Source organism: Danio rerio, chromosome 21, assembly GCF_052040795.2.
Source record: "Danio rerio strain M-AB ecotype USA chromosome 21, GRCz13ab, whole genome shotgun sequence".
NCBI lineage: Eukaryota > Metazoa > Chordata > Actinopteri > Cypriniformes > Danionidae > Danio > Danio rerio.
Window position 1 is genome coordinate 41,866,752 of NC_141041.1, and position 22,004 is coordinate 41,888,755.

The 22,004-nt window shown below is 38.5% G+C and overlaps 1 protein-coding gene and 1 long non-coding RNA gene across 2 annotated transcripts in view; one reads left to right on the forward strand and one right to left on the reverse strand.

The window, feature by feature from the left end:
• Positions 1-5,967, forward strand: part of grk6 (G protein-coupled receptor kinase 6) — a 119,421-nt gene extending 113,454 nt beyond the window's left edge. The window contains 1 exon segment of the mRNA NM_001446857.1: positions 812-5,967. Within this exon segment, the coding sequence (NP_001433786.1) occupies positions 812-862 (51 nt within the window). The 3' untranslated portion in view covers positions 863-5,967.
• Positions 3,700-9,726, reverse strand: LOC147838938 (uncharacterized). Its single transcript, XR_015520612.1, has 3 exons — positions 8,104-9,726; positions 6,806-6,955; positions 3,700-6,572 (listed from the first exon to the last, which is right to left on the reverse strand). It is a non-coding gene; the product is annotated as an uncharacterized LOC147838938 (long non-coding RNA).
• Positions 9,727-22,004: the final 12,278 nt, after the last annotated feature.

The following is a 22,004-nucleotide window of genomic DNA, read 5'->3' on the forward strand; positions in this document are numbered from 1 at the left end:
TGGACGCGAGTCGCTTTCTGTAAGTCCAAAAATAAAAGATTCAGTAAAAGCAAATCGACTGGGATGTGCGGAAGTCTTTCCATTTTGGCGCTTTGCTTTCGTGACTGTCATCTAGCAACAGCCAAATAATGGAAGTAAACTGCCAACTGTACAGCAAACTATCGTTTTCAAAATGGTCGTTCGTGTGTGTGTGTGTGTGTGTGTCATGTATCGTACCTTGGTGACAAGCGGGACTGAGTCAGGGCAAACACAGGGATAATTTCTGCTCGTCTTCTCCAAAAACAGCTTCTGCAGACACTGTGTGATGTTCTGAATGTTTCTAATATTTTTGCGTCAGATGGATGCGAGTCGCTTTCTGTATGTCCAAAACCAAAAGATTCAGTAAAAACAGAATGACAACGATGTGCGGACGTCTTTCCATTTCAGCGCTTTGCTTTCGTAACCGTCAAAAAGCAGTAAACAAAACAGCAGCTCAATCACGCAAGCGTACCGGGGTTCAGAAGGAAAAAAGACAGTGTGAACACAAACCAGGTGGTAAGGTGGTAAGGGGGGACAATCGAACTTGGGTACGGTCCACGCAAATGAACAAAGTGTGAAAGCACCCTTAAGAAGTTTTAGATATTCGGACTAAGAATAAAAACCAAAGCTCTACTATAGCTACAGCTAATTCATTACCGCTACAATTATATTGTATTAGTTTAAACTTGATTATATTTTAAGTATGTAACGTTAGCCTTGGTGATGATTTTTTTCTGCTGTTTTGAATGCCGATGTCTCAGTGTCTGACTCTGTGTCTCTGCTGCCCCTGCAGGACTGCTGTGGAAACTGCAGCGACAGTGAGGAGGAGCCCACTAGGCTGTGAAGGGGCATGGCCTGTCCAGGGGCTTTCACCACTGAGGATCTCATTTGTTTACAGTTTTGCACATTTGTATTTTTAAGATAGCTCTATATAAACATTTGGAATGTATATTTTCACTATATAGCCATGCAGTCTATGTTATTTAAAATCATCGAAAGGATAAAAAAAGGGGGTCCCAACTATCGTCCTTTATCTGTGTGTGAAGTACGGCAAGGACGGAACGTTCAACACTGCTCAAGTCTCAAACGCGGTCGACCCAGCCGTTCCTGTACATTTCGTCAGTATGTGTTGCAGCCTCTATTTTTATTTTATTTTTTTGCGCTATTATTTTCAATTTTCTGTTCTGGTATGATTTCACTCACATGTACAGTATGCACTCTGAATATTTGTTTTAGACGCGGGGAGCAACGGAAATTTGCTTTTGCAGATATTTTTATATTTATATTTTGAATTTTATTTTCGTATGGTAATCTCGACAATCAAATGACACCATTTGTATAAAACAGTGCTTAATGTACATTTCAACTATAAAACCGAGGGAAATTTGAACGTCATTCATTCTCAAATATGTAATGTGCGTTTTTTTTTTAGAGCTAGAGCAACCTAGTAAACCAAATAGGCGTGGCTAAAGTGCAGATTTGTACAATGACAACGGTTGTACCATGTTGTAAATACGCGACACTCATCTGTAAAGTCTTCGGTGCGTCTTCCTTCAAGTACTACTACGGATAATCGGAAATAAACGTCCCGATTGTAGTCCTGTTTGGCCCTTACGTTAACTAACGAGGCATTATTTTATTCGTCAAATTCCTGCTATTAAAGACTGAAAGACTTCAATACTCAACCAGGTCGACATCGCTTAATAGTTGTCGTTTTATAAATGCGCAATTTTTAGAGCTGCATACAATTGAATCGCTGCCTTTCTTTAACACGTAGGTCAACCTAAAATTAATTTGCCAAAAAGAAAAGTTTCGTGTTACGTCTCCCCCAGCAATCACAATAAGCTCTTTTGTGTTTTCGATATGATATCTTGGGAATTTTTGTTGTAAATTTGATGCACTTAAGACCAAACCAGTTCAATTTTTGTCCTCCATCTTTATAGATGGCGCCTTTCAAAGTTTTAAGGTACTCATTGTCCTTTATAGGGTTTGTTTGTTAGTTTTGAATTCAAAATATCTCCATCTTGGCTTACAATTTTGTGCGCACACTTTCTTTTTTCTTTGCTGTTGTTTTACCTCAGACATGACTTCTTTTTTTTTTTGAAACGTGTTGGGCATCGTAGTGTCTCGCAAAAGGCTTTGGGACTTTGTATTAAAGCCTGGCTGAACGCGTAACATCAGCGGTGACCTGCCAACTCAAGGGTCTGTTAAAAATAGCGTGTTATGGAGGAAATCAACGGACGTCCCGTCAGCGATTTTAAACATGGCGGCTCCTTGACAGTCAACACATTTCTCATCCACCTGCAGTTTACCTTAATTCTCTTGGAAATACTCAAAAACATTCCAGTCTCTACCGTACTGTACAGTTGTAAAATTAATTCAGTTGTTTGTTTTTTGGCTTATTTAGCAATAATGGATTTTATAAGTATAACAACTATATATAAATGTGTACAAAATGACAACATTTCAAAATCTAGAGCGAGATGGAACTTAGTTTGACTCAATGTTTTCCTGAGCCAGGCATTTAACACTGTGAAGTGATCCTTTTCTGTCACAGTTGTACATTTTTGTTTTTCTTTTGTGCAATGCACTGAAATGTTCTTTGTTTTGTGTCGCGAGTTCATAACTATGTACGGATGCGTGCCTAAATGCGGTGTGTGAGTGTATGTTCGCTTTTACCTGCACTGCATGTGTCCATATTTTTTATCATAACCACTAATGGATGCCAATTATTTTATTTTATTTTTTTACAATTTTTTTGGGCCATAAATGAGTGAAATGTTACGTTCCAGGGAGGCTTTTCAGTGTTTTATTTTTTTTTTGCTAAGAGGAATGAGGATGAACTTTAGACTCACTTATTAAAAATAATAATAATAATAATGATAACAATAATAATAAAGTTATATGTCATTACACTGTGAAAAAGAGATTAGTTACTTTACCTAAAATAGAATTGAAAAAAACAATCATTCACAACACCCTTAAAATTAAATCGTTGTTTCACCATTTTTTAAACCCTTCACCTGATTTCTGGGTCTCTTGGGAGCACTTTTAGCTTAGCTTAGCATAAATAATTGAATTGGATTAGACCGTTAGCATCTTGCTCAAAAATGTGTTTCGATATTATTCCTATTTTAAGCTTAACTTTTCCTTAGGTTATTTTTTTCTAGAGAGATGCTAATTGTCTAATCCACTTAAATGATTTATGCTAAGCTAAGCTTAAAGTGCTCTCGTCACACTCAGAGATCAGTTGAATGGATTCAAAAATGCTTTTTTTTTTTTTTAACTCTAGGGGAGTTGTAAAATAAGCATATTTTCAGATAAAGTGGAATGTTCTTTAAAAAAAAAATACAATAAATTCATTCGAACTTGGAACTGTTAGGTTGGTTTAATTACATTTTTATAGAGGTACAGTAAACTCCAAATTTTATTTACAACACTCCTAAAGTTAACCTGTTGTGCTTTACCATATTTTAACCATTCACCTGTTCTCTGGGTCGCTGGGGAGCACTTTTAGCTTAGCTTAGCATAAATAATTGAATTGGATTAGACCATTAGCAGCTTGCTCAAAAAAGAGTTTTGATATTTTTCCCATTTAAAGCTTCTGTAGGTTGTTTTTTTTAAAGAGATGCTAATGGTCTAATCTAATTCAATGATTTATACTAAGCTAAGCTAAAAGTACTCCCGTCACACTCAGAGATCAATTCAATGGATTTAAAAGTGCTAAAACTCAACTGTTTAACTCTAGGGGAGTTGTAAAATGAGCATATTTTCAGGAAAAGTGGAGTGTTCATTAAATAAAATTAGTAAGTTCATTGTAACTTGGAATTGCGTAGTTGATTTACCTTAATTTTTTTTATTTATGCCCCTAGTTTATTTACCTAATTTTATTTAATAGCAACAGGTTTACTCTCAGTAAAATCAATTAATTGTTTTTGTTACAGTGTAGTATTGCCAATCAATTCAATATCATGTTTACCTTGAAGCAGTGCTGAAGGTAAACACCAAAATTAATTTACAACACCCATTTTTTTAAACCATTCCCCTGATTTCTGGGTTTCTTCTGAGCACTTTTAGCTTAGCTTAGCATAATTAATTGAATTGAATTAGACCATTAGCATCCAACTCGAAAAAGATTTTCAATATTCTGGAAATTAATAAATTTTTCGCTAGAATTTTACCTCTTCTGTAAGTTCATTTTTTTTAGAGAGTTGCTAATGATCTAATCTAATTCAATGATTTGTGCTATGCTAAGCTAAAAGTTCTGCCGTTTTTGTTACTGTGTGGTATTACCAATCAATTTATTATCATGTTTACCTTAAAGCTGCCCTTGAGGTAAAATCCAAATTTTATTTGCAAGATCCTTAAAGTTAAACCCTTTTGTTTTACCATTTTTTTAAACCATTCACCTGATTTCTGGGTTTCTCGGGAGCCCTTTTAGCTTAGCTTAGCATAAATAATTTAATCGGATTAGACCATTAGCATCTAACTCAAAAATTAGTTTCAATATTTTTCCCATTTAAAGCTTCTGTAGGTTGTTTTTTTTATAGAGAGGCTAATGGTCTAATCAAAGTTAATGATTTATGCTAAGCTAAGCTAAAAGTGTTCCCACCAGACTCGGAGATCAGTTTTAATGCTTTTAAAAATGCTAAAACTCAACTGTTTAACTCTAGGGGAGTTGTAAAATGAGCATATTTTCAGGACAAGTGGAGTGTTCCTTAAAAAAAATTTAATTAATTAATTGTAACTTGCAATTGCTTAGTTGGTTTAACTTAATTTTTATATTTATGCCCCTAGTTTATTTACCGAATTTAATAGCAACAGGTTTACTCACAGTAAAATCAATGAATCGTTTTTGTTACCGCGTAATAATGCAAATCAATTCAATATCGTGTTCACCTTGAAGCAGCGCTTGAGGTTAACTCCAAATTTAATACAAAACTAGACTTGTGCTGAGGATTAGCCGTGCCATGGTTTAGAGGTCAGTGTCAAAATGTGAACGACACGCCTCCAGCCACATTTGTCAGTGTTATTAATTCATTTCAGTTGTAAACAATAAAAACAGAGCCAATGCTATGAACTCGGTTATATTATTATTGATGCTTTTTTTAAGACCATAAACAAGTAAGATTATCCGTATATATTATAAGCCTCAAAGTGTACAGTGCCATTTCAAGTGTCATTTTTCCAGTAACATGCCATTGAGGGCTATAGAAATCAATCTGACCTATTTAGTAACTTCTTAGTAGAGGTAAGAATGGTATATAACTGGAGAATCTGGTGGTTTAATTGGTCAATGTGCCATTTTTGTTTCATGTAATATTTAATTCAAGTTTTGAACATCATTTTAAGGCAACAGGTTTTCACTTTTTGACTAAGATGTATGTTGAAGTCCATAACCGTTTTATTTGAGGCCAGAAGAATGTGTTTCATTGCAATGAGAACTTGTACCTGTTTATCCCTGTTCGTGAAGCCTTATTTGTATGTGATACGAGAAAACAAGTGGTTGGTGGATTGCACATTGAATACAATTCTTTCGCTGAGCTCAAAAGTTAATTCTCACTCAGGTTACTGCCATTGTTATGTTTGTTTGTTTGTTTGTTTTTTGCTTAATATAAGGCCTTACTGATAGAATAATGTCAAGTTACTGGTTTCTGTTTTCAAGGTGCATTAAAGAGATGCCACTGGCAACGTTGTTTATAGACTTTGATGTAAAATTGTGTTGATGATGACGTTGAAGGAGTTAATGTTCTGTCCTGTCAAAGCACTGATGCTCATTTTCCCCGTTTACTTTCTGCTGTCTGTCTCTGGCCTGTGAAGCCTGTACATTACGCATGGCCTCTCATGCAGGTCTTCTGTGTAACAAACTGAATTTGGGTTCTTGTTTTCCTTATTTTTTTTTTTCCTGCATTAGCTTTTATCTTCAATAAATTTTTATTTGGTTAGTTATTGCGTAGCGCTTCAACTCGCTTCCTATGTGTCTGTCTGTCTATCTGTCACCATAGCAGTGTTTTTGCTATTACTCAATACGAATATAACTCTGAGTTAGGTTAGGGTAAAAGCGCTATTGGTGTGTTCAATTTACATTTAGCTGACTTGCAGTACATTGTGCCGACTTACAATTGAGGAGACACTCAGCGATTCAACAAGCAGTGGCAATATACTGATATCATGTGACCACCATTACAAAAAGCGAAATCGAGTATCAAGTATTGCCTGAGTCACACAGGAATGTTGTGCACCTCTCTCTATATCTTATCAGCAAAGAGAAAGCGACACAAATTAATCATTTCACAGAGTGACCCGAAGGTCCGTGCTTAATGAACAGTGAAAATAAAAAGGGATATCGGACTTCATTTTCAGCTAAGTTAAGGGAAATAGCACTAGTTAGCTAACATTTTCTATCCCAAACACACATTTTAGATGCCATTTATCAAACTCAAGTTAAGAACTGATCATTTCATCATATTAGACCTGTCACGATACTGAATTTCGTTACTGAAATTTATAAAAACCGTCAATTTTCCATGTAAGCACTGTTGAACGCAACACCGCTGATTTTCCATAGTATTCACTGGTGCTCAACAGAAATGACTGTGATTGGCCGAGGAGGTTATTAGTTCACCACACTTCACCAATGTTTACCGAGTGCAAACACAGATGATCGATCCGCTGATGACTCGACTGATCTTTGCTGCTCCAGTGTTTGTGCATCTGTCTTTGCACTTAGTGAAGAATAGTACACTGATGACCTTCAGGGCCAATCACAGTCATTTCTGTTGAGCACCGGTGAATACTATGGCAAATCAACTGTGTTTAAGAATGCACTCAGCGGCGCTTAATTGCTAGCGGGAAATGGACGTTTTCAGTGCAGGGACAAGATTATTATTGACAAAAAAGGGTGCGCTACAGAGGACTGCACTGTTTTATCGCTCACCTGGGCCCGGTTTTTCAAAAGGTTTAATCCGGATAAAATTGATCCGGATTTAGTAATCCTGTTTTTGCGATCCGTGATCACGTAATCCAGCTTACTTTTTGAGCCAGTTTTTCAAAGCAGCATCGGATTGGATCAATCTGATCCGGATAGGAACTTTTCAGGATCACTAAATCTGGATTACCAGTGCTCAATCACAATGTAGATGGATAGATAGGCCTATGTAAAGAGCAACAAGTAGAATAGCCAGTGTGGGGTCAATTTTATTTGAAATGAAAACTAAGAACATTTTATAAATAATAAAATAATTTTAATGATAAATAATAAAAGCAAGAAAATCCCCACCCCATCCTCTTCCAGCAGTCCGCTCATCTGAGATCTACAACACTGTACATTGAGGATATTTATAATAAGTTTCAAATATAGATGTATTGAATAAAAAAAGACAATGTTGAAACCTCAACAATAATGTCAGACTTCCTCATCTGATGTGGAGGGAGCAGCTTGTCTGAGCGTATTCTTTAGGAGGCAGATCTCAAGTGTGGTCTTGGTTTGCTGCAGTTTGGTCAGAGTCAGTTGTTCCTTTGCCAGATGAAGCTGAACTTCTGCCCAGTCTCATTTTACAATTGTATATAAATATAGTAACAGAATAAAATGTATTGTTTTTGGTAAATTTTGACAGCTGTTTGGGGGATTATTTTATGAGGCCAAACTCTTTCTATTTTGCTGTAGGCCTATATTGAAAGTCTAAATACGTTAAAGCCAATAATCACTATAGCCTGACGGATGAACAAATAAAATTAAAACCTTATATATAAATAGTATATCTCATAAGATACTGCATGATCCAAATATAATTTTATTTAATAATTTTTTTAAGTTTTCATTCCATTTTGGGCATGAAATCAATGCTAAATCCACCCTTCTGATGGGATCAGTTTAATCCAGGTTTTTTGGATCAAAGTGATCCAGATCCTACAAAAAATGTCTGAAAAACCCAAACTAAAGGTTTGATCCGGATCAAAACCAAGATTGGATTACGTGATCTAATCCGATTATGTAATCCGTTTTTTCTTTTGAAAAACCCATTTTCAGGATTTGATCCAATCCCTTATCCAAAATCCTAGTGGATTACTTTTGAAAAACCGGGCCCTGGTTACATAGGCTGAAGCAAGCAGGGAAGTCCCCACTGCCATGAACTGAAGCCCAAGAAGATGCTCTTAAAGAGATTGTGAAGTTTGATGTCTAATCTGCTTTTAATTGTTTAAATTAAACTCAATTGAATGATATTAAAGTGATGCTTACAAGATGTCTGCATTTTGAAACGGTGGCAACAGCTGGAGGTTTTTAGGCCATGGCATGTTGTTGCAATGTTTACAGTCCTATACTTCCGAGTTTTTTTCCCACTGCAGCCTCGCTTTCATGATTAAAATGGCTGCCGCGTAAAATAAACGGAAACTCACAAGAAGTGCTCAATATACAAAGCAACTGTTTCTGGTCAGAGAATTAAGTGCTAGAGTTAGGAGGGGTGTAGAGTTTTGCACGTCAGGATTTTGCCAAGTGTGATGCGATCCTGGATTATCATCTGTTTGATCCTAGAACATCATTATTGTTTGAAAATGTAATCCATACCTATTCCCTACCCCTAAACTAAAACAACTAAATTATTTGCAAAATCAGAGGGGAATCATAGTTGGATAACAATCATGTGAAAGTGCATAAACCTACCTGAAAGTCTAAACTTAACATAAACTGTAAACGTATCCCTTAATCTGATTTGCTGATTGGAATGTTGTTCCAGGATCGACATAGATGTTACAGTTTTTTTCCAATTGTTTACACACATTTTCTGAAAGCATGTCTCATATTGTCAAAACTCTACACACAGATCACAAAACACACACACATTCGGCAAAACTCTTCAATTCTTCTGCAAAATGAAACTCTACGTTCAAAACAATGTGATTTCTTCTCAAAATGGTATTTTGTTTTCAAATGACACACACAAGCCATCACATGAATAGACATTTATAAGATCAGTTGAACACTGATGTGCTTAATGTAACCGTGACCGTGACACCGTGACCACTTCTTCTCCATTCATCATAATGACTTTCTGTAAGCCTTTTTATGTTCAGTGTTACACTTCACTACAGATAGTAGGCCAACAGAAGTGCATTGTAAAATATTTCAGAGTATTGTTTTTATACAAAACAAACAAATACCAAATATATTTTACTGTATTTTCCCCACAAATACAGTGTACACATTGTTTATCACAACCAACACAAAGTTGCAGATATCATGGTCTACATATACCATCAACAGAAGTATTTACTCAATAGTCACATAAAAAAAAAATAATTACAGCTATACGCCATCCTCTTTTCTGTTTTTTTCTGTCCAAGCAGTGGGGGAAATGTCACATTGCGTGGCGAATCCAGCCACTAAAAGCATCAACTGTTATAGCTTGGAGAAGGGGTATCCGTGTGTGTGGATTTCGGTCATACACTTTACATCTCCAGGCAGAAAAAAAAAATCCTCAATAGGTTTGAGGAATGGAGAATATGGAGGAAGAGATAAACAACTAAAAAACATGGGTGGGCAGTAAACTAGTTGGGATCCAGATGAGCTCTGATTTCTAAATTACAATTCTGTGTGACACGTGTTTACCTATGTGATGAGTTAGTATCCAAAGTAGGACAACTGACTACAATTGTGAATGACATTGTGTTCCTTGTGAAAACAAAAGATTTTCTGCATGAAGATTGTGCAAAATGCAGAGAATTGTGTGTAGGGTTTTGAAAAAAAGTGTGTTTTAAACCTGCAATTTGAGTGTAAAGCAGGAATTGTGCTTGTAGTTTAGCAGAATTGGTTCAGGGGGTTGGTGCATCAGTTACATGTTGTAGTCATTGTGTCTGAAGTACAAGTAATTGTGTTTAAACAATTGGAAAAAACTGTAATCTAAGAACATGTCCTACTTGGTGAAATCAGGTTTACGGTAGTGTTTTATAGAGAGAAAAGATTATTTCAATGGGTGGTTTGTTAAACCCACTCACCTGTGTGAAGCACACTTCATTCATTTTCTTTTCGAATTAGTTCTTTTATTAACCAGAGGTTGCCACAGTGGAATGAACCGCCAACTTATACATGTTTTATGCAGCACATGCCCTTCCAGCGGCAACCCATCACTGAGAAACATCAAAACACATTCATTCAGTCTTACACTATGGCCAATTTAGTTTATTCAATTCAGTGCATGGACTTGTGGGAGCACCCGGAGAAGAACATGTTAACCACACGGAAATGCCAACTGACGCAGCCGAGACTTGAACCAGTGACCTTCTTGCTGTGATGCGACAGCGCAACCTACTGTGCCACCCCGCCGTTTGTGTTTTTTTTTTTTTTTTTAGAAATGGAGCGATTATAAGAAAGTGTCTGGTGCAAGTGACTGTTTGAGGGCTCCATTTTAATGACCTACAGGTAGGTGCAAAGCCTAAAGCACAGGGCACGCAAAAGCATTAAGGCCGTGTTCGAATCCACTTTTGCCATTCTAAGAGCGAAAAAATACAGTTTGCGCCCTGGCGCATGGTCTAACAGGGTTGTGCTTATTCTCTTAATGAGTTATAGGTGTGTTTTGAGCATATCGCGCAGTTCTATCCAAACATGTGTCCTCTGCCCCATATAGTCCAGAACCTGACAGGTGGACAAATCTTGTTTTTATTAAAACAAATATAAATATGCATTATATATAATACTGCTAATGATAATAACATTATACTGCAGAGTCCAATGACGGTGTCTACTGGTGGACGAAAGTTCACTGCATGTTCGGTCTTTCCAGTGCACAATGTTGATTTACTTTAAACTGAACTCATATCTGACCACAATTTTAGTATGAGGTGGTTTAGAATGTTAATATATTTATCCTCGTTTTATCTGACTCCATTATCGCTTATATATTACTCTAGATTACTCATTCATTCTGACTCCTATAACATCCTGAGTCTTGTACTGGCCGAGTATACAATCTTTTAAACACAAGCATGTCAGTCTTGATCACTAAACAGAGGAGATTAACCACTATTCTGAAAAGGCAGAGCTTACTCAGATTAGAATATTTTTTGTGTGGTCTCCATAGATCTGCTATCGACTAAATCAAAACAAAGCTATTTATTCATACCATGATCAGCACTATAGAATTAAGCAGACCGATTTACTTAAACTGTTAGTAACTTTGATTAATCACCATACGATTTAAATAGTATTATGAGTTCAGTGATGAAGACCTATCCACCTTAGATAGGCTTTTTACAGTCTTAGTATACTTAAATTAATGCCAATGTGTTAGTCAGAGCTCTAGGAACATCGTATATTTGCATTTAGTGGAAGAGTTTCTGCCTATAGGAAAGGCACACGCTTCGCAGTGGTTAAAAGATACCTGAAGTTATACATCTATTGTTTTGATTATGTCTATTTCTGAGGGAATGAGACCATTGTACCAGTCACACTGAGACATTTCAAACGATATCAAACATGATAGATGAAGTCACTTGGGTTAATATAGAACATTCATATTTTGAAATGACCATTCTGTGTGAGTTGAGTGAAAAGCGACCAAGGGGGGTTTGGGGAGATGTTTCAAATGTAAATAAAGAAAAGGAGGGAAGCTGATTTTCCCACATTCCCAGTCTCATCCCTGCAGTCTCTGTGTTTTCAGCTCATGTTTGAATTGTCAAAGACATCAACAAATTTGTGGTATCTCAAGTCTTACAATACAAAAGCAAGTTGTCGTGAATAAACTGAAAAAGCTCACGAGATGAAGGCAGTGGTTTTTCGCTGGTTGACAATTAATGTTGGTTAAATCAAATTTTTGAGTTAAAAGCACACCACAAAGTCATTATTATGAGTGGAAAAGTATGTTTTCTTTAAAGGAACGCAACATTTTTTTGGAAATAGGCTCATTTTACAACTCACAGAAAGTTAAACCATTAACATTAGTATTATTACAAAAGGTAAAAGTGAAATTAATGTAATAATTAATTTGAAATAAAATGTCTAGAACAAAAGCACTCGTTACTGTGGTATTGCTTAGCTTACAAAAACTAAAGTTGTCTTGAGGAACTTATCAGTAGGTTCAGCCTGATCTTATGACGCAATGTAACTATTTTACGTTTTGTCAGTTTAGTGGTTAATTCATATTTTAAATGGGAGGCGTGGCATCTACTCCACCCCTAAACAGTTGTCATTGGGGACGACCACATCATACTAATTGTACGAATTATCCATTAAAGGGGTGGTCCACTACGATATTATATTTTAAACTTCAGTTGATGTGTAATGTAGCTGTGTGAACATAAACAGCATCTCTGAATGTAAAATATTCAAAGTTTAATGCAAAGGGAGACCTTGATTTGTACAGAGTTAGCTTAGCAACGCCTACAATTAACGAATTTTGGGGACTACAAAAAATACTTCCGCCCCCTGTGAGATCACAAAAGTTCGTTATTGCGCATCCCACACTGCGCAGGTAAAGGCTGTGGCCATAGGCGCTGTAACGTTACTGCAGAGAGAGAAATGCCATCCTGCTGTTTCCACAGAGCTGTTCTGTTTCTGTTGTTGGGCTTCCAAATGACACGACCCAAACACAGAAGTGCTTACAGTTCAATATTAATTATGTTCCAGAGAACTATAAAATACATAGCAAGCATGATTTGACAAAACACAGCTTCCAGAATCTCTCCCAGTTCAGTGCTGGATTCAGTTAAAATCTCCTCAAAGATGGAGCAAGGAGACGCTGTGAACTCTGAGTCATGACCTGTAAGTGTTTTTATTTGTTAAAATTGATCATGACATGTACAGTGTCTAACTTTAACGGTGTGTTGTAGCAAAGATGTAAACAACGGGAAATTATGGTAACCGCTAACGACTTAGCTAACGTTACAAATCTATATTTATCAAACGGCTGTAAACGCACACACACACATACACATACACGCACTCTTGGCCAGCACCTGCGTCTCTCTGTGGGAGACGGCAGAGTTTCTCTCTATAGGCAGCTTTGCTATGCGTTTTACAACTCGGACAATAAAGTCGCAAAAGATATGTGAACGATTCATGTTACTTACACAGGCATATTCCGCATATGCATGAAAGACGTCCTGTAACGCGTTGATTTAAAAAAAATACAGCAATGATTTCCCAACTGGAGTGTAACATCAAAAACAAATCAATCCAGGCTCACAAAGGTCTCATCTCACATCTTGTGCTTTATTCTGTCACCATAGAAAATAACTTAATCCGAGCATGAGAGAAAAAGAACAATAAAAATCTCTCCCGCGCACATGCGCTTCTCGTGTTACAGATACTTCATCGTATACACGCATAAACACACTAAAAGGCACAGAAACAGTTAAAGGAGCCGCATCCCATTTTCACTCGTTACAGACACGTGTTGACTGACTGACTGACTGACTGTTTACACAAAACGCGCGTGCTTGTCAGGGCGTGACGTGGAGCCGATCGGCGAATCACAGCATATTATGATGATGACCAATCAGAGTCACTTGAGGGTGGGCCTTTTAGAGAAACTAGGAAATATGACAGTCGTTTTCATGTTAGCTGAGTAGCTGTGTATAATCAAAGTGAGATTTATGAAAAAATAACACGATTTCCTTCAAGTTAAACATGAGCACACATTGCTTTGCATCTTATTAACACAACCAAGCCTTAAAAATAACATTCTGGACCACCCCTTTAAATCAAAAAAAGTTATGAATTGCTAGGAGATAGCATTGGTACTGTAGGTCAGACCAGAAAATTTAGTTTTTTTTTCTGTGCAATATAAAATAAATTATTTGGAGAAATGTAAGAATTGTCCATGCAGTACAAGTTGGGTAAAATACTATGTGAAAAGGAATTAGGAGGGAAAATTTAGGTAGCTAGCTTGAAGTCAGTGGTGCTGTCGGTAAGAACAGAGGTCCAGTCTAGTCACTCTATTTAGTTGCATTTGTTAGCATCTACAAGGATTTGTGCTCAAGAGGAAAGGTATGCATGCGTGTTTGTGTGGTTCTTTTCTTTGTATGTGTGTGTCTGTGTGTGTGGGTGGGTCTTTTCTTTGTATGTGTGTGTGTCTGTGTGTGTGGGTGGGTGGGTGGGTGGGTGGGTCTTTTCTTTGTATGTGTATGTGTATGTGTGTGGTTTCTGCAAGGAAATAAAATAAATACAATGCTTCAGTCTACCAACAAAGTACATATTTAAACAGGAAATATGGTAAACATGAAACATATCAGCACTTAACTCAACCTAAATCATACAAAAGCCACTTACATGGTCAAATACGCACACACAGGAAAACAACAAAAGGAATCAGATTCAGTCCTCTGCACAGTTCAGCCATGTGCAGCCAGAAAAGAGAAACTGTGGGGACAGGTGCAGTTAATAAAGCCTTTGTGGCAGTCCTGATTGGCCAGAGATTAAGTGGGTGGAGATTGGAGTGAACCATGTACTGAACAGGGGTGACACTACTTTGAGTTTGCAGTGTAGGATTACAAAACTTCTCATGACTAAACAAAAAAGTTGTACATTGCAAATGACCAATTATTCATTCATTTGTTTATTCACTTTCTTTTCAGCTTAGTCCTTTTATTAATCTGGGGTTGTACCACCAACTTATCCAGCATATGTTTTACGCAGTGGATGCCCTTCCAGCCGCAACCCATCGCTGGGAAACATCCACACTCATACACTACGGGCAATTTTAGTATATTCACCTGTACCACACCTCTTTAGACTGTGGGGAAAACCGGAGCACCCGTAGGAAACCTACGCGAACACGAGGAGAACATGCAAACTCCGCGCAGAAATCCCAACTGACCCAGCTAAGGTTCAAACCAGCGACCTTCTTGCTGTATGACGAACATGCTACCCACGCCGTCCCAAATGACCAATTACTACTTGAAAATTGTAATTTGATTGCATTACTAATTGCTAGGGGTGTAACGATTTATTGCGATGCAAAAATGTCTCATTATGCATCGTGGCGTTATGACGATTTGATTACGATATGACGTCCGTTTTCTTTTATTAGTTGAGCTGTTTGCACGTGAGCTACGTTCCACCTGCTGTCGCACGTGAGTTCAGATTGCAGCAGCAGTAATGTCAGCAGACCAAGATGAGTGGAGTTGAAATAGAGGATGGCCCATCCTCTCAAAATCAGACGTCTGGCAACATTTCGGTTGTACAGTCATTGCTTTAGACTCGTCCGCTTTTTGACACGCATACTGGGTCAAACATAGCCTAAGTTTTAAAGTCTTCAAAGTGATTTACTAACTTTGCACAGCGATATAGATACCTCCTAATGGTGTTGAAAGAGTCACATACTGTATTTATAAGGTACAATTCACCCTAAAATATCATTCTGTCTTCATATAATGATGTATTGGCGGCCGCAAAATCACACATGACGTGAGCTGACCGTGAGCTGTTACTACAGAGGGCGGACTATGATAGACGCGCGCGTGCGTCTGCTTCAGTGAACATAACCTGCAGGTTGTGACTAACAGGTAATAAAGTAGTAAACAACAGTCAGTTTGTGGAACAGAGTGATCGTTCAGGAGCCGCGTGGTAAGTATGAACAGCAGTGGAAATGAAACCGAAAGCATGCACATTATTTAAACAATCATATCGCATTTTAGAGTTATGATTACGACGAGCATGAACTCTTTTGAGTACAGAGGTACACAAAAATGCACGTCAACATAATACACTTGATACCGCCGACATCAGCAACGCCGAAGAAATAGTAAACCTGCCTAAACTGCTGAAAAGAGCCACGACTGTCCTGTGTAATGAAAAGACGGCCACCCTGTCACTCATCATGCCCAACATGAAGACAGCCATCCATAAAAACCTCTCAGACAGATACACATCAGTTCAGGATTATTTTATAGAACTGCTGATTACCTGGAAATGTGGATTGCACACACAAAAAACGCAAGTGACCAAGCAAAGCCTTAAGCTCTTACTGTTAAATTCAATTGAATAATTTCAATAATATTTTATAAGAAGTTTTTAAATTGTTTTATTTTCCAGAGAAAGTCCTGTTTAATTTATTTTCCTAAAGAAGGTTCAGTTTAACAAGTTGAAACAAAAGAAATACATAAAAAATAGTTTACTTGGTAATTAATTTTTTTTTTATAAATAAAATTGCATTTCAGTTTAATTTTCAATTTTTATTCCAAATATCGTGATACATATTGAATCGTGAACATTATATTGTGATACACATTGTATCGTGAGCTGAGTGTATCGTTACACCCCTACTAATTGCTGCATGTTAAATTAATTTTCTTTAAAGTTACTTTGAGTAAAGTCTAAAAGATACACTATAAAGTCAAACCTGTAGTTCTTTCATTTAATACTGACTGTAAAATATTGCAGAAGTGTACAACTAATGGTGCAAACACCCTACACTACAAAATCCAGGGTTCTACACAATTCATTCATGTTGTCCCAACACAAATCAATGAAGTTAACGTAACGTTTTTAACGTAACGTGGAATGAACATAAAACAGTTGAAAATTAAAAATCTCAAGAATTGTGTTGTTTCAGCTCATTTTGAATAAGTAGATTGAACAAGCAGCAAAAATCCAATGGTGGTGGAGACCAAAACCTTTCGGTCAAAAATTCAATTTCTTAGAAAGTTATTGCAAGCTTGGAATAACTTGAAGTCCAAACAATGACACATTTCATTTTAAGAGATTGACAGTAGAGACATGTTGAGCTGAATCAGACTCTTTAATGGGACTTAACTGCACACTAATCCACTGCTTGAGAGTAAAGACTAGATGCCACTAAATTTTTGATACCCTTCTTTTTTTACGTCAGATGGGCAGATAAACAGCAGATGGGCTTCATCCGATCGCTCAATACCTTGCTATTCAATCCTAATGTAAGATAATGTCACTTTTATTATGCAGCACACCGGTCCCAGTTCGACCTTGTTAGACGCGGCTCAAATCACGAGTATTTTCTGCTCTGTAAGGTCCAACCCGTCCATGCAAAAACCGTTCCCTTGCACCTCGCTCTTCTCTCCACTCCTTCCCTCAGTTGCCGGGCAACGGTCTTTAAGAGGGATTTAAAAGAAATAAATAATGCCGCAAATAGACTCTTCTGGGTTTTTAACATTTGGAGAAGAGTGAAGCTGAGCCCATCACACACCGTCTGTGAGGTGTAGACATGGCATCTGGCTCAAGGGCCTTCAGCGAGAACAAGGAGGAGGGGCTGTTGACGATGAGAGCCTTGGTGGGAGAGTGTTTGTGCTCTACAGTACCTGACCAAGGTTGCTGAAGCTGAACACGAACTACTGAGGGACAACTATTGAAAACGGCGAGCTCTTTTAGTTGTTTTTTTGTAAGCCAGCCAGTTCTACATGTCCAGTGGGATTCAAGCCAGCATTTCTAGCATGAAATGCAGACTTACTGTAGTAATGAGGACACTAAAGGCAGGTCTACACAAAGCCAATGCTTTTCCTATCCCGAAAACAATTAGGTAAACACAGTGTGGTCTCAAGAAATATCTTTTTATATGAAAATGGAGAAGACTGCATGCTCATAAACCTTGTATCCATTGTTGTTGTTGCTATTATGCGACATACAGGGGTCGGACAATGAAGCTGAAACACTGGTCAATTTAGTGTGGGAGGTTTGATGAGTCTGATGATTTAATTAGCAGAATAGTACAGGTTTGCTAAATATACTGCAATGCACACAACATTTTTGGTGATATAAATCATAATAGGACAAATTGTTGGTGCGTCTTGCTGGCTCATTTGTGACCAAGACAGCAAGCCTTACGCATCTTCAAAGTGTGGACCGAAGTGGTGGGGGAACAAGGAATGCTGAACTAACACCCTTTGAGGAGAGAGTTACCTTAATTGTGGGTGACACTTTACTGTCTGGAGTAGTATCCGTGTCTGTGGAGGACATAGATGTATTAGAGCAGGGGTGGCCAACCCTGTTCCTGGAGAGCTACCTTCCTGCAGATTTCAGTTGCTACCCATATCTAACACACCTGCCTGTAATTATCACGTGGATTTCAGGTCCTAACTAATTGGTTCAGGTGTGTTTGATATAGGTAGCAACTGAAATCTGCAGGAAGGTGGCTCTCCAGGAACAGGGTCGGCCACCCCTGTATTAGAGGAACACTTTGTTAGGGCGGTATGGCAGCCCGCCTCCGCTATCAAGGCAGCGCCACGGGCATTTCAGCTGCCCAATCGCCCGCTCTACAACTGACAGAGTGCGAGAATGGGCATCACTGTATCTGCACTCCTTGTCTTTAATGGATAACCGCTTATCAATAGTCTCCTGATGTGCAGTTAAATAATTACGCTCAAAAAAAAAAAAACTTAGCTTGAATAATATCTTTAAATGCATCACACACCAAGAAGCCACCCATGGTGCACCCTGCCACTGTGGAGCCTTCGGATTTGACCATTGACAATGTCCTCTAATAAGGCCCACACTGCCATTGCCATAGACTAAGGGTTGTATACATTTGCAAATGCTTTTATATGTTCTAAATCACATAATTGGTAAAAAATATTGTGTCAATTAACCCATGTTATCAATTATAAATTAATAGCAATGTTTTTCACATGTGTTAGCGCGATACTTTGTAGTGTGCAATTTAACATAATTGCCTCTAGGAGTCGCCAATGGAAATAAAACAAACACACAAGAAATACACGTATGCCAGACATGCCAGAAGATGGCGTGGATAAACGCACATTTTCACGTTAATTTCATTGTCAGTAAATCAAAACGGGACCGTGAAACCTGGCGTTGATACATGAGACCCCTGAACTATATCCAAAAAAATAAAGTCAAAGCTGTCAAACTCACTGCAGAATTAAATGTGCACCTCAACTCTTCTGTTTCCTCTACAACTGTTGGTCGGGAGCTCCACGGGGTCAATATACATGGTCGGGCTGCTATAGCCAAACATTTAGTCACTTATACCAATCATCGGTTTCAATGGTGCTAGCATCAAAAGTCTTGGGGTGTGGACAATGGGAAACACGTATTGTTCTCTGATGAATCCACCTTCACTGTCTTTTCCATATCTGGGAGAGTTACGGTGTGGAGAAGCCTCAAAGAAGTGTACCAGCTATACCAGGGATCATCAAACCTGTTCCTAGAGGTTCGGTGTCCTGCAGATTTTAGCTCCAACCCTAATCAAACACACCTTAACCAGCTAATAATGGTCTTATTAGGTATACTTGAAACATCCAGGCAGGTGTGTTGAGGCAAGTTGGAGCTAAACCTTGCAAGGCACCAGACCTCCAGGAACAAGATTGGTGACCCCTGACCTAGACTATTGCATGCCCAGTGTGAAGCATAGGGGTGGATCAGAGAAGGTTTAGGCTACAATATCATAGCATTCCCTTTGCCAAATACTTGTGCTGGATGAGTATGTCACTGCTGAGAACTATTGAACCATTCTGGAGGACCATGTGTTTCCAATGGTTCAAACATTTTATTTTGAATACGGCACTGTGTATCAGGATGATAAAGCACCAATATACACTGAATTGTAGCATGGTATGGTAATCTGAGTTTTTCAAATAAGAACAGGTTGAGTAGCCTGGTGAAGGTAGCAGGCAAGAACATTGGTTTTAACCAAACTGGTCCAATGGTAATTTACCATTATTGTGTTTCAAAGAGAGCTCAGGGTATTCTATGCCCCCCGTATCACCCATTATGTTTCAGCTGCTGCCATCAGGACGTCGTTTTAGAGTTACTATTTGCAGGACATATAGAACTAGAAATTATTTTATATTGGTGGCCATTAGGTCATTAAATGACTCCAGGGGAAGGGAGATGCACCTACAACATGATGTATGTTTTGTGTTAATATTTTGTTAATATGTACCTGGAACATCACCTGTTACAATAATAATAATAATAATAATAATAATTCCTTACATTTATATAGCGCTTTTCTGGGCACTCAAAGCGCTTTACACAATGGGGGGTAATCTCCTCATACACCACCAGTGTGCACCATCCACCTGGATAATGCAACGGCAGCCATTTTGCACCAGACCGCAAACCACACACCAGCTGATTGGTGGAGAGGAGACAGAGATAAAGCCAATTGGAATATGATGATGGTTAGGAGGCCATGATGGACAGAGGCCAGTGGGATAGATTTGGCCAGGATGCCGGGGTTAAGCCCCTACTCTTTTTCGAAGGACATCCTGGGATTTTTAACGACCACAGAGAGTCGGGACCTCGGTTTAGCGCCTTATCCAAAAGACAGCGCTCACTGAGCAGTATAGCATCCCCGTCACTCTACTGGGGCATTAGGACCCACACAGACCGCAGGTTGGGCGCCCTAACTAACACTACTTCCGGCAGCAACCTAGCTTTCCCATGTGGTCTTCCATCCAGGTACTGACCAGGCGCAGCCCTGCTTAGCTTCAGTAGGTGACCATGTGAGAGTTGCAGAGAGCTAGCTGCCGGTGTACTTATGACACCTTGCTGCAATTTTAGTTTCCCTAAACGGAATAATAAAGTTGAGTCTGGGTCTTGTAAAGTTTCTCAGGCACAGCATTGGTTGTCTGATTCAATCTTGTGTTCAAATGCCCATTGTTGTTTATGAGTCATCATGACACCCTTAGAGAAAAACATTGAGCCAAAACTAGATGTCATTTAGTCTGAATCTGGCATTATACTTACCTCACTAAATGTCACTTCCATCTTGGTCAAAACACCAACAAAGCAGCTCCAGTTCTGCTCACGTCATACTGAGCAAATTCAAATTTCTCATTCTACTTCCCCCAGTTACTCACTGCCATCCAAGTCAAAACACCAATGCAGATTCTCCAGCTCCTGTAGCGTTTTTTTACAGGCAAGCCATACACACAAGCCATTACTCCATAATTCTTACTCTTTACAACCATTTGGGTCATGGCACTAAAGCAGGTTTTCTCAACCACATTCCTGGAGCCTGCACTCAGGAGACTGAGGGTGTACTTACACTAGGCAAGGTTGCCTTGAACTGTTCCCAGGCGCTAATGCCACCCACCCCAATCTCCCCATCGGCCTGCACTCATACTGTATTTTACCTTCCGAGCCCGAACATGCTTACTTCATGAGCCTGTTAAGTTAGGAAGAGAATAGCTCTCGCTTAGTACAATAGAGATTGTTTTAGTTATATTGTTTTGTTTGTGTTTGAGATGTGATGACACTAAGGGTGCATCTCAAATTGCATACTTATGCAGTACTCTACACCATTTTGTAGTAAAAATGGTGTATATAGTGCGTTCACGCTAAAAACTCTACAAATAAGTGCACTTTAATTACCCGGATGATGCACTTATTCAACTGGTAAAATGAAGTGTGGAATGGTGGACACTTCACGCACTCAACGAACGCAGGTTAGCTCATGTAGCGTAAGGGGCGGAGCTATGATGAGCACATGTTGGATAACTTTATTTATTTTGGATTGTGAAAGCAAAATTCTCCAACAAGAATAATTATACTGCCTTCTGAGGGTGAATGTGGTTGTTGTGAATGCACAATTTGCATTCATTGAAAAGTAAGAATGATTCATAAATCCATATGAAACAGTCCCTTAAAATTGACATTGCGTCAGTTTTGCACTCAGTCTTGCTTTGCACTCACAATACAAGTGTACTGAGCTAAAACCTAACCGAACCGTGGTCCAGAATGCCTCTTCCAACCAGGCCAGGGCCGGCCAACTAAATCACACATGACAAGACAAGATCACACATGGGCCAGATTGGGAGCGCTCACACTTGGCTAATGTGGTTCATGGTTCGGATCGCCTAGTGTGAGTACACTCTGAGTCTCTTTTGTCTCAAACAACCCTTTCAGGTCCTATAATTTTGGCTAATGAGCTGATTAGTTCAACCGTGTGTATTTGACTAAGGAGACATGCAAAAAATGCAGTGTTTGGGGGCTCCAGGAACATAGCTGAGAACTACTGCACTAATTAGGGCAGATGAAGCTCCTACTCGATAGC